The sequence below is a fragment of the Halichoeres trimaculatus genome, unplaced genomic scaffold (assembly GCF_033239565.1).
Source record: "Halichoeres trimaculatus isolate MK-OKI-2021-1 unplaced genomic scaffold, fHalTri1.1 fHalTri1_scaffold_3, whole genome shotgun sequence".
NCBI classification, from domain to species: domain Eukaryota; kingdom Metazoa; phylum Chordata; class Actinopteri; order Labriformes; family Labridae; genus Halichoeres; species Halichoeres trimaculatus.
The window spans coordinates 23,953,460-23,967,156 of NW_027437181.1; the positions used below are offsets into that span (position 1 = coordinate 23,953,460).

At 38.3% G+C, this 13,697-nt stretch overlaps 1 protein-coding gene across 1 annotated transcript; it reads left to right on the forward strand.

Annotated features, from left to right (window-relative positions):
* Positions 1–4,343: 4,343 nt before the first annotated feature.
* Positions 4,344–6,106, forward strand: serf2b (small EDRK-rich factor 2b). The gene is made up of 3 exons (XM_074666709.1): positions 4,344–4,501; positions 5,278–5,386; positions 5,672–6,106. The coding sequence occupies exons 1-3, from the start codon at positions 4,495–4,497 to the stop codon at positions 5,745–5,747; spliced, it is 192 nt and encodes a 63-aa protein (XP_074522810.1). The 5' UTR covers positions 4,344–4,494; the 3' UTR covers positions 5,748–6,106.
* Positions 6,107–13,697: the final 7,591 nt, after the last annotated feature.

A 13,697-nucleotide genomic window follows, 5' to 3' on the forward strand; every position in this document is an offset into this window, starting at 1 on the left:
TGACTTTTTCTTTTTCCCTCTCCTCTCCCAATGTTGTTATTTCTTATCTAGTCAAAGAAGCGCTGGGTAGCTAGCTCCTAGGTTTATCCCATTCCGGTCTTCCCTTGTCTAAGTTTGTTTTTTTATATGTCTTGGGAGATGTGACTTCAGTTTCGTTGTATTTGTTGCAATGACAAAAAAAGTTCTATTCTATTCTATTCTATTCTATTCTATTCTATTCTATAGTGCTACTAGCAGCCCGGTGCTAAGACGTATCCATAGGCTAACATGACAACAAGCAAACTGCCAGTTCATACAGTAGTTCAGTAGCCATCCATATGTAACACTACTGACAGCCTGGTGCTGAGAGACGTGTCCATAATGTGTAATGCGTAACGTTAGTAAATCCTGGTTAGCTATGTCCTGCCAGTCATCCACCAAGCAGAGCTAATGTAACCTCACTCCTCATTTTACTGAGAGACTCCCAAATTTAAACAGACCACTGCAGAATAACTGCTGCGTTTGGGCTGGAACATTATCACTAACAGTTTAGCCCTTTTAGCCTTTGGCTTTCTTCTGCTCTTCTGCCCTTTCTCTGTCTGACGGTTGGGCTCCTGTGTCCACTATTACTACAAAGTTAACCACAGAAATCATTTTCAAGCAGAGAAAACACAGGTCTCTCTTCCAATTATAATTTCGTCAGCTGGTGTGGTTTTTTCATAGAGACCTCGATGGGGTGTAAATCAGTCCGGATCAGGAAGCTACATAGTATAAGCAATCAAGCAGCTGATGACAGAGAGAAACATGACACATACACAGTCCGAAGTTTGGCGTGGTGGTGATGGTTAATGTTAAACTACGCCCCCACGGCAGCAGACCATCCCTGGCAGTAATGCAAAGCCATAGCAGCTGGAGTTTGACAGGAGCACAGCAGCAGGCCGTCCACCTCACTGATCCAGAGGAACTTACAAGACAAACTCAGAGCCTCCCAGAGAGGTGTATGGTCAGTAACTATAATGGGACATCAAAACTAGAAGTAAGACTGACAGATAGAGAGAGGGAAACAGTAGCCCTGTGTGTCAGTTTCCCCCAGCAGTCTACACCTATAGCAGCATAATTAAGAGCTGGTTCGGACCTGATCCAGCTCTAACTGTAAGCTTTATCAAAAAGGAAAATTTTGAGTCTACTCGTAAAGGTTGAGACCGTGTCTGCTCCTCGAACCTCTAAGTTATTCCAAAGAAGAGGAGCCTGATAACTAGAGGCTGGACCTCCCATACTACTTTTAGAGACCCCAGGAACAACGAGCAGACCTACATGTTGAGAACGCAGTTACCTGGACAGATAATGCGATACAATGAGCGCTCTGAACCAGCTGAAGAGTCCTAATAGACTTATTAATTAATTGCTATACATTATACTAATGTTGCACAAGTATAAATATTTCAATTCTGCACATCAACTGTTAGCAGAGTGGTGCTCTTTGCTCTGTCAAATTTATACAGAAGCACAAAGCATTGGTTCCCTATTGTGAAACTTACACAGAAAAAAAAGTTCACTTTGATGACATAACTTGACAAAAGTGGTGTACTTTTATCTGTTTGAGTGTAACTTTTTTTTTTATCAAACATTCATCAAAAGAATGCTCATGGAGTGCAGCAGAGCAGAGCGAATTTAGGACATATAATTAAATACCATAAAGAGCTTATTCTTTACCCAAATAGACTGTTAGCGAGACAATCACAGCTGTAGTTTGATGGCTCATTGTAGTCAAACAGTAATTATATGTCCTTAAAATACTGTATTTGTCTTTCAGCTAGAAACCAAGCCCTGTCTTTATTCTGCTCCAACACGCTCACTTCTACTGCAACACTCATATTTTAAGATTTCTACCTCCACAGAATATGTGGATTGTTAAGTCCTTGTTATTTTGACTTTAAAAAGTGTGCAGTTGATCTTTTTAAAGTATGAGATGCTCAGATTCTCCTGAAGCTGTTGTTTAACTTTTTTCGTGGAGTCCAGCGCGTTTGGCACACACAGGTCAAGCACTAAGTTGTCTTATTGGATTTGAAGTTGAAGTGTGTGGGTAGGAGTTCAGTTTGGGTCAGACGTGAGTCAGTTATTTAGCTTAAATAACTGCCAGACAGTCAATAAAATCACTCTTCCACAACTACAAGGAAAACATGATGTGGTTCTCACACTGAAAACAGGAATAAAACTCTAAACTAACAATAAAGAGATTCCATCTTGCAAATCAAACTATGGCTGAGCAGTAATTCCTTATTATCTGAGGGATCACACTTGTGTCCAATTAAATCCTGTGGTTATGTCAAAAGATTCGAAGCTATTTATAACTTTAAGTTATAAGACCAGTTACTGTTGTTAATTTTGTATAATAAATGACTTGGTCTGATGTATCATTTATGTATGTTTTGATATCATTTATCTATAGTAGTAACTTATTCCAAAAATGTTCTGTTGAATCAATCAGTGACTTTAGTGTAAAAAATGTCTGACTTGGTCGCAGGAATTCAACAGCCTTTAAAGTCTAAATTACTTAAGCAAAGTCTGTCACCTGCTGGCTGTTGTCAGTATAGCTTTTAGCCAACAACTACTCTTCATGGACAACAGGAAAATCAACGTGAAGAACATACTTATAGCTCCCTAAGTCTGACCTGACCTTTTTTTTTTTTTGGCTTTTAAAAACTAAATAGAGCTTCTTCCAAAATGAATACATTAAGTTCAGCGTTGTGTCGGCAGAGTGGGTGTGGATGTGCTTGTGCTCTTTCTATTTGTGATGCCTGTGATAGCCTTTCGATTGACCTCTGAGAGGTTGGTCGAAGGCAAAACTATTCACATGACTGACGTGTTGTCGAAGCTACTGAGTTTGACCAAGTCTGTGATACAGAACATGCAGAAAACACAAATGGAGCAGTAAGAAAGAATTGATGAGCAAAGGTTTGGTCCAACAGTAGATATTGAGGAAGATATAATTTGAGTAAGATTAAACTTTATAACATGTGCCATATTTGTGAACAGTTATGATATTGCAGGATTAAAATCCAAAAATGACAAAAGTGAGACAAATATTCATGGTGTGTGAAAAACAAATATATATATATATATATATATATATATATATATATATATATATATATATATATATATATATATATATATACAGTGAAATATTATAACAGTGCAAGTCACAAATGCCATTGCTGTGGACCTTTGCCTTAGATCATATATCATTGATAAAAAGTGTTAAACTGGGTGTTTCTTGCCCTGCCATCACCACTTCTTTATTCCCATCACATTTTTTTTTCTGCATTCAACTTGTTTAAAACAACTTTCTCCTGATTTTACACTCAGCTTTACACTGGCATCGTATGAATCATAGATTTAGACAAAGTGGTCAAGAGGCATAAAAACAGAACATGCACTGGCATCAAAGTTGAGCCATTACTGCTGTGCCACTACTTTAACACTTAACAGTGAAGCTCTGTTTTGGTTAAACTTCATCATTTGCAATGATTAACTGAAAACATTTAAAGGGTCAAGTCAAATAGCAAATCATGAGAGTTAGTAGAACAAATTGTAAGGTGTAAACATGACACAATTGAGGAATTGGCTTATTGTGAAAGTTTGTTCATAAGTCACATTTTTTTTGACTGTACTTCTGTGAAACGGTGCTAATGGAGAAGTTAAGTTACTCTAATTAAAGGCAATTTTAATACATTGATGTTTAGGTTCTTTATATTAGTGTGCTAATACTGTCCCAAATTACCTGAAACATGCACCAAGAAAATACACTTCATTTATCAAGTATTAACACATTTTGAAATTTTGTTACACTAATGCACTGTTCATAGTAGTTTATAGTTTGTATTTATAGTATATAATTTATGTAGAATTGATGCCCTTTTGTTAAAAACTAAAACAAAGCATTTGTCATTGCTCTTACCCTTTTTTTTTTTTTTTTTTTTTTTTAGGTCAGCTTCCAGTTTAAATGCTGGCCATATCCTCCCAGGTAATGTTTATCCATATTTTTTTCTTCATGTGATTTTGGTCACATCCTTCCTAAGCAAAGTCTTTGTATTAACCTGCTTTTGATTGGGCCTTTAAAATGAGAAACTGCACTGTTTCCTTTAGCTGTCCTACTTCACCTAAATCCATGCCAAATATTTAAAGATTTAGATATGATGTCTTGCTTAATCAAAAATTTCCCATTAAACAGATTTGATTTTCTTTAAATTCAAATGTTTGGTGTGATTTTGCTAAAACTATGAGCTATTTGTTATCAAATCATTTAAAATTGATGAGTGCTTGCTTGGCGCATGCGCGGTAAGTGGGCTTGACGGAATGTTCTGGCTCTCGCACGGAAGTCTCGCGCATATCTGTTAGCCACTGTGAGGCGCATCTGAAGCAGAAGCAGCGTCTGGAGAGACGAGAGGGGAACCCACGGCCCTACGGCTGAGCACATTTGGATTCGGGCGAAAGAAGCGACGATAAAATAAAATGACCAGTGGGTATTGACATTTATACTAACTGTTAGGCTTTCATGTGTTTGCATGGTCGTGTTTTTCGACACCGTTCCGTCTTCACTACCGACGACCTCGGGTTCCGTCTATTTGCTGTAAGCGTGCAGCCGTAATGTTTTTGTTGTCTCTAAAAATACTTCACGATCTTTTTACGAGTTTTAGAAATTGTCACACAATTAAGCTGCCCTTTCTTGCGCAGTTTAATGATGTCGACTAGTGAAATCTGTAATGTGGGTCAGTCACATTAAATGCTTAGCACATTTGTCAACGTTGATAGGCCACTGTTGTTGACCAGCTGTTAGCCCAAGCCTGTGCTAGAGGCACAGACCTGGCTAGCAGATAAATAACAGGATGTCTGCGCCGTCTATACTTAATAGTATGAGGGATTGACGTTTGTACTCTTGATTTATTACATTTACGTTGTTCTGCCTTTGTTGTCTTGATTAACGCGACTCTGTCAAACGGCTGAAGACTGTAGTTTTCCGTGCTGTTGTTCTGGGACTGAGGCTGCTCCGGAGCGCCTCTCTGCCACGTCGGCTGCTCCCATGATCTGCAACAGTGTTATTTACACTAGTTAAACTCAGAACGCTGTTTGTTTCTAGAAATACTGCTAAAAATGCACTAAATTGAGCACCTGAAGCTTCCTGTTCTTCGAAGTAGATATGTGTTCTGTATGTAAGGGTGTAGCTTGCATACCTTTAGTATTGCTCACTGGATCTTCACTTGTTCTAATGCATTGTTTTTATTGTATGACGTACAGGAGGAAACCAACGTGAGCTTGCACGCCAGAAGGCTGCCAAAAAGCAGAGCGAACAAGGGAAAGGGAAGAGGAGTGACGATGGGCTGTCTGCTGCTGCTCGCAAGCAAAGGTAGGCAACAGTTTGCATGATGGTTATGCACACAAACTTCAGCTTGGGCATGCAGGTTTAATTTTTGTTCTTTAAATGAAACAAACTTGAGCTCATGGTTCATTGGCACAACAGAAAGCTTGTTACAGAGCAGCATACACAATACATTTTCAGTGCTTTGTAAGAAAAAAACATTGTGCTTTAAAAAGATCTATACTTAAGTGCACCAACACAAGCTTCACAGAGCTTTAACAACTAAACTCTGACCTTACTTAGTTTTTTGTCTCTTGTCTAATTCTCCCCCAGAGATGCTGAGATAATGCAACAGAAGCAGAAGAAGGCGGATGGAGGGAAGGGAAGCACTCCCTCTGCGTCCAAGTAAAGACATCGGAGACTCATTCAGCCCAGTGTTTCGAAAACATCCCAATGTTCAGCATTCTTCCAGATGTTTATGAGAATGGATCCGTCGTTTCTGTCCAGACTCAAGAATCTGGGATCCTACATTCTTCCCTTTGGCAAATGACATTGCTTGTTGGATTTGTTATTTTACTCGGTAATATTATGTCTGAGCAAGTTAGCGGTTGTCCCACGTTGGTGCTGCATGCAGAGGGGCATCAGTGGTGTAAGCAGCAGCAGAAGAGAGATGAACAATTCTTGACACAAACATCTGTGTAACAGTTGTGTATTTTTGTACAATAATGTCCCCTGCTGGTTTCAAATAAAGTGTATCTTTTTAGTTCATGCTTGTCTGAGTCATTCTGAATGTTGACATGTAACACTGTTTTTTTTAAATATTTTTCACATAAGCTTCATACATAAGTTTTTGTAGTTGCATCTTAAAGTATATTTTTTTGAACAGGGTTACACTTTGGGTGCAGTTGGTTTATGGCAGAGAGAATTTGCAGTTATTGTAGATTTGGATTTAAAACAAATATTTTTTATTTCACTCTTAAATACTTGATCCTTGTAGGTTTTGAGTTGTATACTCGTGATGTGATGGAAGAGATTACACTCAAACCAAGAACCCTGACACTCTCTATACCTTGTTGGCACATGGAGAATTATCCAAACAGACAGCCTGGATAGTGAGCAGCTTAAGTGAAACAAAATGTAGCCCACAAATACAGTGCCTACTTACATAAGTGCAAGATCAAAGTTTTCCCCACATTAACATGCTGGGTAAAAGAAAGTAAGCCATCTGTGTGTTACCCGTGTTTGATAATAGATCTATGGTTGAACAAGATAAATCAAATAACAAGATGGTTTTAAGTTCTGGTATACTAACTACCACTGTTCTTCAAAAGTTGTAAACCAGGCTTTCCCCCCCAAAAAAAGGTGCTGTGATGTAAATCACTGGACTGTTTTTGCACATTGATGACAAAGTCCAGCATTGAATGAGCAAATATTTAGTCACAAATTGATAATAAGATTATTTGTGTGAAGTCCTACATGGACTTGCCCCTTCCTTTGTTTCTTTTTTCTTTTTTTACTGATTATCACAGAAAAAAACATTTATTTGAATATTGAATCCCACTTTAATTTTGATTCTCTTTGTTTTCATGTGTACTTGTAGGTTTATTTTATTGGTTGGCTGCCTCTTTCATTTTCTTTCACTGATGACTGTTCATTTTTACCTGTTTTGAAAAGTGCTGAATAAATAAAGTATTAAGATTAAAAGAGTATTATACAGCAATGGAGAAAGATATATTAAAAAATGTATCAGTCTTTCGAAGTTGTCAGTGATAACCCAAGAGGAAACAGTTAAGCACTGGGAGCATAAGAATACTATATGAGTAGTGAGCTGGTACAGCTTGTGTATTGTGATACTGTAAGTTATCTCTTCAAATGCTGCCTTCAAGAACTTTCTTTATTTTCTATTTTTTTCCTTTTCTTTCTTTCTCTCTCTCTTTTTATTTATTTATTTATTTATTTATTTTTTTACAAACGGGATTTAAATTTCATCAGATTTATAGTGATGGTCAGGTCTAAATGCACTCCTGAATTGGTTGTTAATAATAAACATTAGTAGCAGAGTATCTGCGTATACAAGTCCTATTGTTCATAGGTAACACTCGATATAACAACCCGCCCACATGATTTGTAAATAAGGAAAGGATACATCTGTGGTCTGTGTGTGTTGTGTAACACTGGAGTCTGCCAAATTTACTGTAATTAAAGCATGCCAGAGGACAGAGACATGCTCAGCAACAGTCTGACCACTAGGTGGCAGCACACACAAAGCTATTTCTAAAAACATCACAGCTGAGCTTTTATTCTTTCAGCACTGTGAAACAGAAATGTAAGACTGATTTCATAGATTTGTATTAAATGCTCAATTTGCTCACTGCTACTTACAAAAACATAAGATAGAAGTAAGATGTCTATCTGGTTTATTTTAGGTGCAAAAAATGAGGTATTTGATGAACACGAGGTAGTTATTCATGAGGCAACAACTGCCCTTAAATGGTGGTCCTCTAATATTAGCGCTTGCAGATTTCTGACTATCAACAGTGTGCAGAGCAAGTGTACATCTGAGCCTATTTATGGTCAATAAACTCTGAAATCTGGTGAGTTTGTATCCCCAGTTCTCAGATTACAGGGCATATAATTAACTCACCAGTATTGCTTTGTTCTCGTCTCAGATAACAGGAGAGGCAGCCGAAGAGCTGAATAGTGATGAGGAACAAACGCAGAATCAGCAAGATGCCTAAAATTGAGAAAATCCAAACCATATCCACTATCATCCATGCTACTCTGCTCCCAGCTTTGGGCAGATCTCACTTAAATTCCAGCATAAGGCTCGACAGACCGGCTGTGGGTTCTGGCAAGTTCTCCTTAAACAGAGCAGAAGAGGGGAGCTCAGTGGTAATAAGAGACACAAAATGCAAAGAAAAGACGCAGTCAGCTCAAATAATTAAATTCAGAGTAGAGGCTTCTCTTCTGAATTTGTGGAGATAGTGGAGCACTGGGTAAATGTATTTTTGTGTCAGAACAGCTGCTGTGGTTTTTATGGTGTTGAATAGTCTGGTGTCAAAGTACAAATTAGAAAGAGAATCTACAGTAACGTACTGTATCTGCTTGGCTTAACATATGTAAATTTTGTCCTAAAAACTTCCAGCTGCAAAGATGATTGCTGTCATTAAACCAAAGTGAAGTCAAACCTTATTTTTCCAGGTGAACTTTAGGTTTAAGGTTAGTAAAACAGTGCAATAACTGATCTGGAGTTCATGTACTTTACAAATAAAGTTGTCGTAAGTGTGAGTCCTAGTTTGTTTCCTGTTAGGACATTATGTTCATAAACAGCTGACTAGCTGTTGTAATAACACACTCTATTTTCTGTTTTTATTAACATCTTAATCATGTTTTTGCCTTGATGTATCCAAACAACGAGAGTTAAAAACATTCAAGCGAGATGCAACACAACTCCACACTGACAGATGGTGTATGCAAGACTTTCCTTTGAAGAAGTGAGTGATTATCATGCTCATCATGTGGTTGATAAAAACAGACACAGACAGGTACTGCTCATGTTTCAAAAAGCTAAGCGTTCAGAAAAGCTCTGGGCTTAATTTATGCCTGTTTTCCCTCAAAAAAAAAAAAAAAAAAAAAGTACACAAAGCACCAAATGATGAAACAGGAAAATGTGTTTGGAAAATGATCTCTCCATTTAAAAAATGATCAGTATCAAATGTAAAAATGAAAAGTTAGTCTCTTCTGTCAGGGTCTCAGCTTGTGATACACTGAGGTGAAGTGGACATCAGTCAAAGTCTGACTTCCTGTTTGGAAACCTGTGCAGAGCTTCTTATCTGCACTCTGTTGAAAAACCAACATGGGAATGCCTGAGTGCACATGGCACACCATTAATGCAACAGGAAATGGATTAAAACCTGTTGCAAACTAGACCATGTCCTTGTTAGAGCAGGCCTTGCTTATTCACACTTTGCATGTGTAACATCATGGTTTAGCAGCAGAAGAGTTGACCATGTTAATGTAGCCGGTCTGCAGGCACAGTTTGTCCCCCAGTGTACATTTTTGAGGCAATATGAGACAAAAACACAGAAAGGAGATCTCAAAGTGTTGAGCTGCTGACATCTTACATCACGCAAAAAAAAAGAGAGAAAATATTCCACTTTCAAAATTACGGAGATCAAGTCTCTTCAGTTTCCAAACAATGACAGAGTCCTGTTAAAAGGTGATGAAACAGAGTGGTAAACATGAGCCTGACTTGGCTGCTTTGAAATGAACTGCTGACATCAAACTGAAAACAGGAGGATATATTTTTCCAAAAGCTAGTTAAGTTTATTTTAGTTTGACATGTTATCTTTGCCATCTTTTTTCTTTTTTTTTTCTTTTTTTTACAAGAGTTCACTGTGCAGGTCTTCACATTCATCTTCCTTTCCATTTATTTTCTTACCAAAATACAAAATACTGTCAGGAGAAACACAGTTACAGCGTGCTGCCTCCGTCATTCGTCTTCTTGAATCTCTTGACCCTTGCACACACAAATGCCCAACTTTTTGTATTCACAGAAAATATGTCAATAATATTAAATGGAGAAAATTTAATACAATCACCTTAAAGCAATGATCCAGGATGACGTTTTGGGTGCTTTCTGGGTTTCATTCTCGGTGTATTTTTTTGGCTTTTACATCTAATCTGGCTTCACTAATTATCTCTTCATGAGTAAGAAAAGTTTTCTCATCAGAACAAAAAGTACTTGACATTTCTTGGCCCTTAAGAGCCTTGACCTGCAGGAAATTAATGCTCCTGACAAAGTAAGTAAAACTCAAAACGGAGTCCTCCAGCGACACAGGAAGGAGAAGTTTTCGACACTGATTTAATTTGGTTTGATTTAGCTGCACTGGTAGAGAGACATGTTTTATTAGGACAGAGCAAAGCTGGCCATGTCTCTGGTGGCGCCCTATTTCCATTCCCTGTGCTAGGCTAAGTTTAGCTAGGCAGCTCCTCAGATTGCAGTTACTTCATTGTTACCATACAAACGGTAGAGTAGTATCAAACAAGAGGAAGTGAGTTTGCCAGTGTCCTTCTTTATTTGCTTTTTTGGGTGAGATTTGGACCAGACTAACTCAACAGGGTGAGACTGAGAACTTTAGATTATATTTCTGGATGACCTTCTTTTCTCATTACGAGATGTTTTGGGTCATTATGAGATAATTATGAGAAACCGTCCTTTTTAAAAATCACAGACAATTGAGTTTGAAAAGACAAGAAATGGTGTGTGACCTTGGAAGTTGAGTTGAACTGATTTAAAAAGAGCCCAAGCTTCTTTCATTGACTGTGAAAAACTAAATCTGCTTTTCAATTACACTATCAGCGAAGCGTTGCCATGAAATATGCAATGCAATCACAGCTGAAACGCATGCTGACTGTAATTGTTTTCAAGGCTGAGGCAAACAAAAGGCACTTTTCACAGCACAGTGATTTGTTAATAATGAATAGCAAATTACCGTCTTTGCTCTTCATCAAATGGGCGGTGACAGCAGATGAGCGGCTGGTGTTGAAAGTAAATTGAATCTGTCACAGAGCATCGAAAGGAAAGAGAGGACTTTGAGAGTAAGGGTGATTTAAAGAAACAGAAAGACTGACAGACACACAGATAGACAGACAGACATGGATGTAAAGTGTAAGATAAAGGCCTTGAACAGAGGCTTTTCTTTGTTTTATAAAACCTGAATCACTCCACAAAAAGATGCTTGATCACAGGTCTTCATGCAGTTACAGTCGACTGCTCCTGAGACCAGGAGTGCTTTAACACACATGGGAGGTCTGTGAGGGAAGAGGCCTATTATTCCTGCTGGCAGCTGATCTCTGTCTCAGCAGGGGTGTTAGGACATCAGTAAGAAGAGATTTATTCACATGCACTGACCTGTCCCAGCAGAGCTTCCTGCAGAACGCCGGGTTTGGGTCTGAGGCTCCACAGAATACAGACTTAAATCAACCTGGAACCTCTGACTTCTACAGGGATGACATTAAGTGATTATGTGTATACACACAAATGGATAACATTTATTCACTTCACTGCTCCTGTCACTTATAATTATATCTACTGTCTACTATTTACATGAAATCACCATAAATAAATAAATAATATTCCTGTGTGTTGTTATTCTGTATCATAACAGGAACTGAATGTTTCTGATACTGTCTTAACTCAACAATAGACTTCATAATACATGAACATTATCCCAGTGTTGTCAGCAAAACATTTCCATAATTAAATAAAACAAAGGAGCGAACTGCTTTTCCACAGTTTGACACACAAAATAGATATGTATGTTTTTAATGCAAAGCAAGGGAGTTTAAACTATGGTCTTTAGTTCCTACATTGCCCTTCAATTTCAATTTCATTTCCTTAAGTCAGACAAACAAAACTAGAAGGATCTATAGGAACATAAGGACTAATTTTAGAAAACAAATAAATAAAAGGTCCCATATTGTGCTCCTTTTCTGCAGTTTAATATGGTTCATTGATGTCTTCATGAAATGGTAGTAACATGTTTTGGTCCAAAAAGCCAATAAATCAAGCACAGCAGCATTGTTTCCAGGCTCTCATAGCCCCTCTGTTCAGAACGCTCTGATTTAGTGGGCGTGGCCTTCATATGTAAATGAGCCACCACTGATACCGCCCTGCTCTTCTGCGTCACTGAGAGTGGCGCCACAAGCTCCGAGTGCACAATGTTTAGGAAACAGCGAAGCTCGTTTACCGTAACATTACCGTATCTGCTCTGGTGGACCAATCAGATCAGACTTGCTCCTGATTGGTAAAAAAAGGGACTAGCTGATGTCGGCAAATCCCAGAAATTCCAAACAGCTTGTATTAGGTCAGTATTTTACAAGCACTACTAAGTACAGGTTTGTCATCAAATATCACATTTTGTGGGCAGGGAGGAAAGCCAAAGACCCACACATTTCACTGAAAGACTTAAAGTGATTTTTGCATAGTACGGGACCTTTAAGCAATGTTCTGTTGATTTATAACATTGACTAACTTACAAACTGTTAGCAAATGTTGCCTTTAGCTGCTAACATCACGGTTAGCTTTTAGAAGACTTGAACTATCCTAATGTGGAGCCAAGAAAAGCTCACTTCAGCTCTGTGTTATTAGGTAACATTAGCTGATTTAGTTAATTCATTCTACTACGTCTAGAGAGGTGGGATGTGGGCCTTTCTATTTTTCACTGTCTTTTCAGTTGCTAAGGAAGGGACACAAATTGTACCTGTTCGTACATTAGTTACTTAGGAAAACCTGTGAAACAATTCTAAGATTTTTCAGGCACCCATGAGTCACCCACCCAGAGCGCTACATAAGAGGAAAATGTTTGCAGTGTGGATAGGGTGATGATGACTGTAGTGATACCAACGCACACAGCACATTGTCACACTGAATTAACAGACTGTCCTGAGATGAGTTATTTTAATACAGGTCTGCTCACTCACTTACACATGTTTGTCAGACCTCAGTAATGGGATGGGCATTGAAGTTAAAGGTGTGAATGATAAATCAGTTAGAGGGTGCCAGTTGAGGGTGGAAGTTGGCGTTTCTGCTCCACCATTGTCATCCAAAGAAGCAGAGGAAGCAGTCATGTTATAATCTTTGTTGGTGTTTTCCATAAATTAACATCTTTCTATTAGATGAACATCTCAAAGTTTTCAAAGAAAGAACATAAAATACTAAATGACCTTGGGACAGCTTTAGTTCCCAATGATTTGCATTTCACTTCAACAGTAAATCCCAATTAATTATGAATTTTTGTCTTTGGTTGGATTTTGACGCCCAGAAAGACTTTGGTGTTTGTCTATGAGGCTGCATTGACATTTTTTTTTAATTAAAAAAAAGAAAGAAAGAAAAAAAAAGGACTTAAAGGCGGCCTGATCTTGATGTACAGTAGGAAATTGTGTGTGGAGACTCAAGCTTTGCAGCGGCTGTGGTCAAGAATGAACAAGTATAACCAAATAAAGAAGGAAAACTAAAGAAGGTCCAATGATCTCATTGGAGCCCCTGTGAAAAATGGGTTGCAGCAGAACTGTTGAAGTAACCTGTTTTATCACCACCTGGTCCTTTATATCCGATTATGAGCTGGGTAAATTAAATCAGAACGACAAACTGGAAATAAACCAGTCTTAACCCGTCCTGTGCCATGATTGAACAGAGCAGCAGTGTAAGTCAGAGTTCATGTGTCATCTTCTGTCCCTCCCTTTTCAGTTAACAGCATTCAAAACTGGCTGGCAGCTACACACAAATCCCCAAAATGTACAGCATATATCAATTCACAAAGCTGACAGTTATGACAGGGCTGCCCTCTGGAGCTGT

Excerpts from the sequence above, each read along its gene's own strand:
- serf2b (XM_074666709.1), top strand. Across the intron at positions 5,387-5,671 it reads GCTGCTGCTCGCAAGCAAAG|AGATGCTGAGATAATGCAAC; the intron begins GTAGGCAACAGT and ends ATTCTCCCCCAG.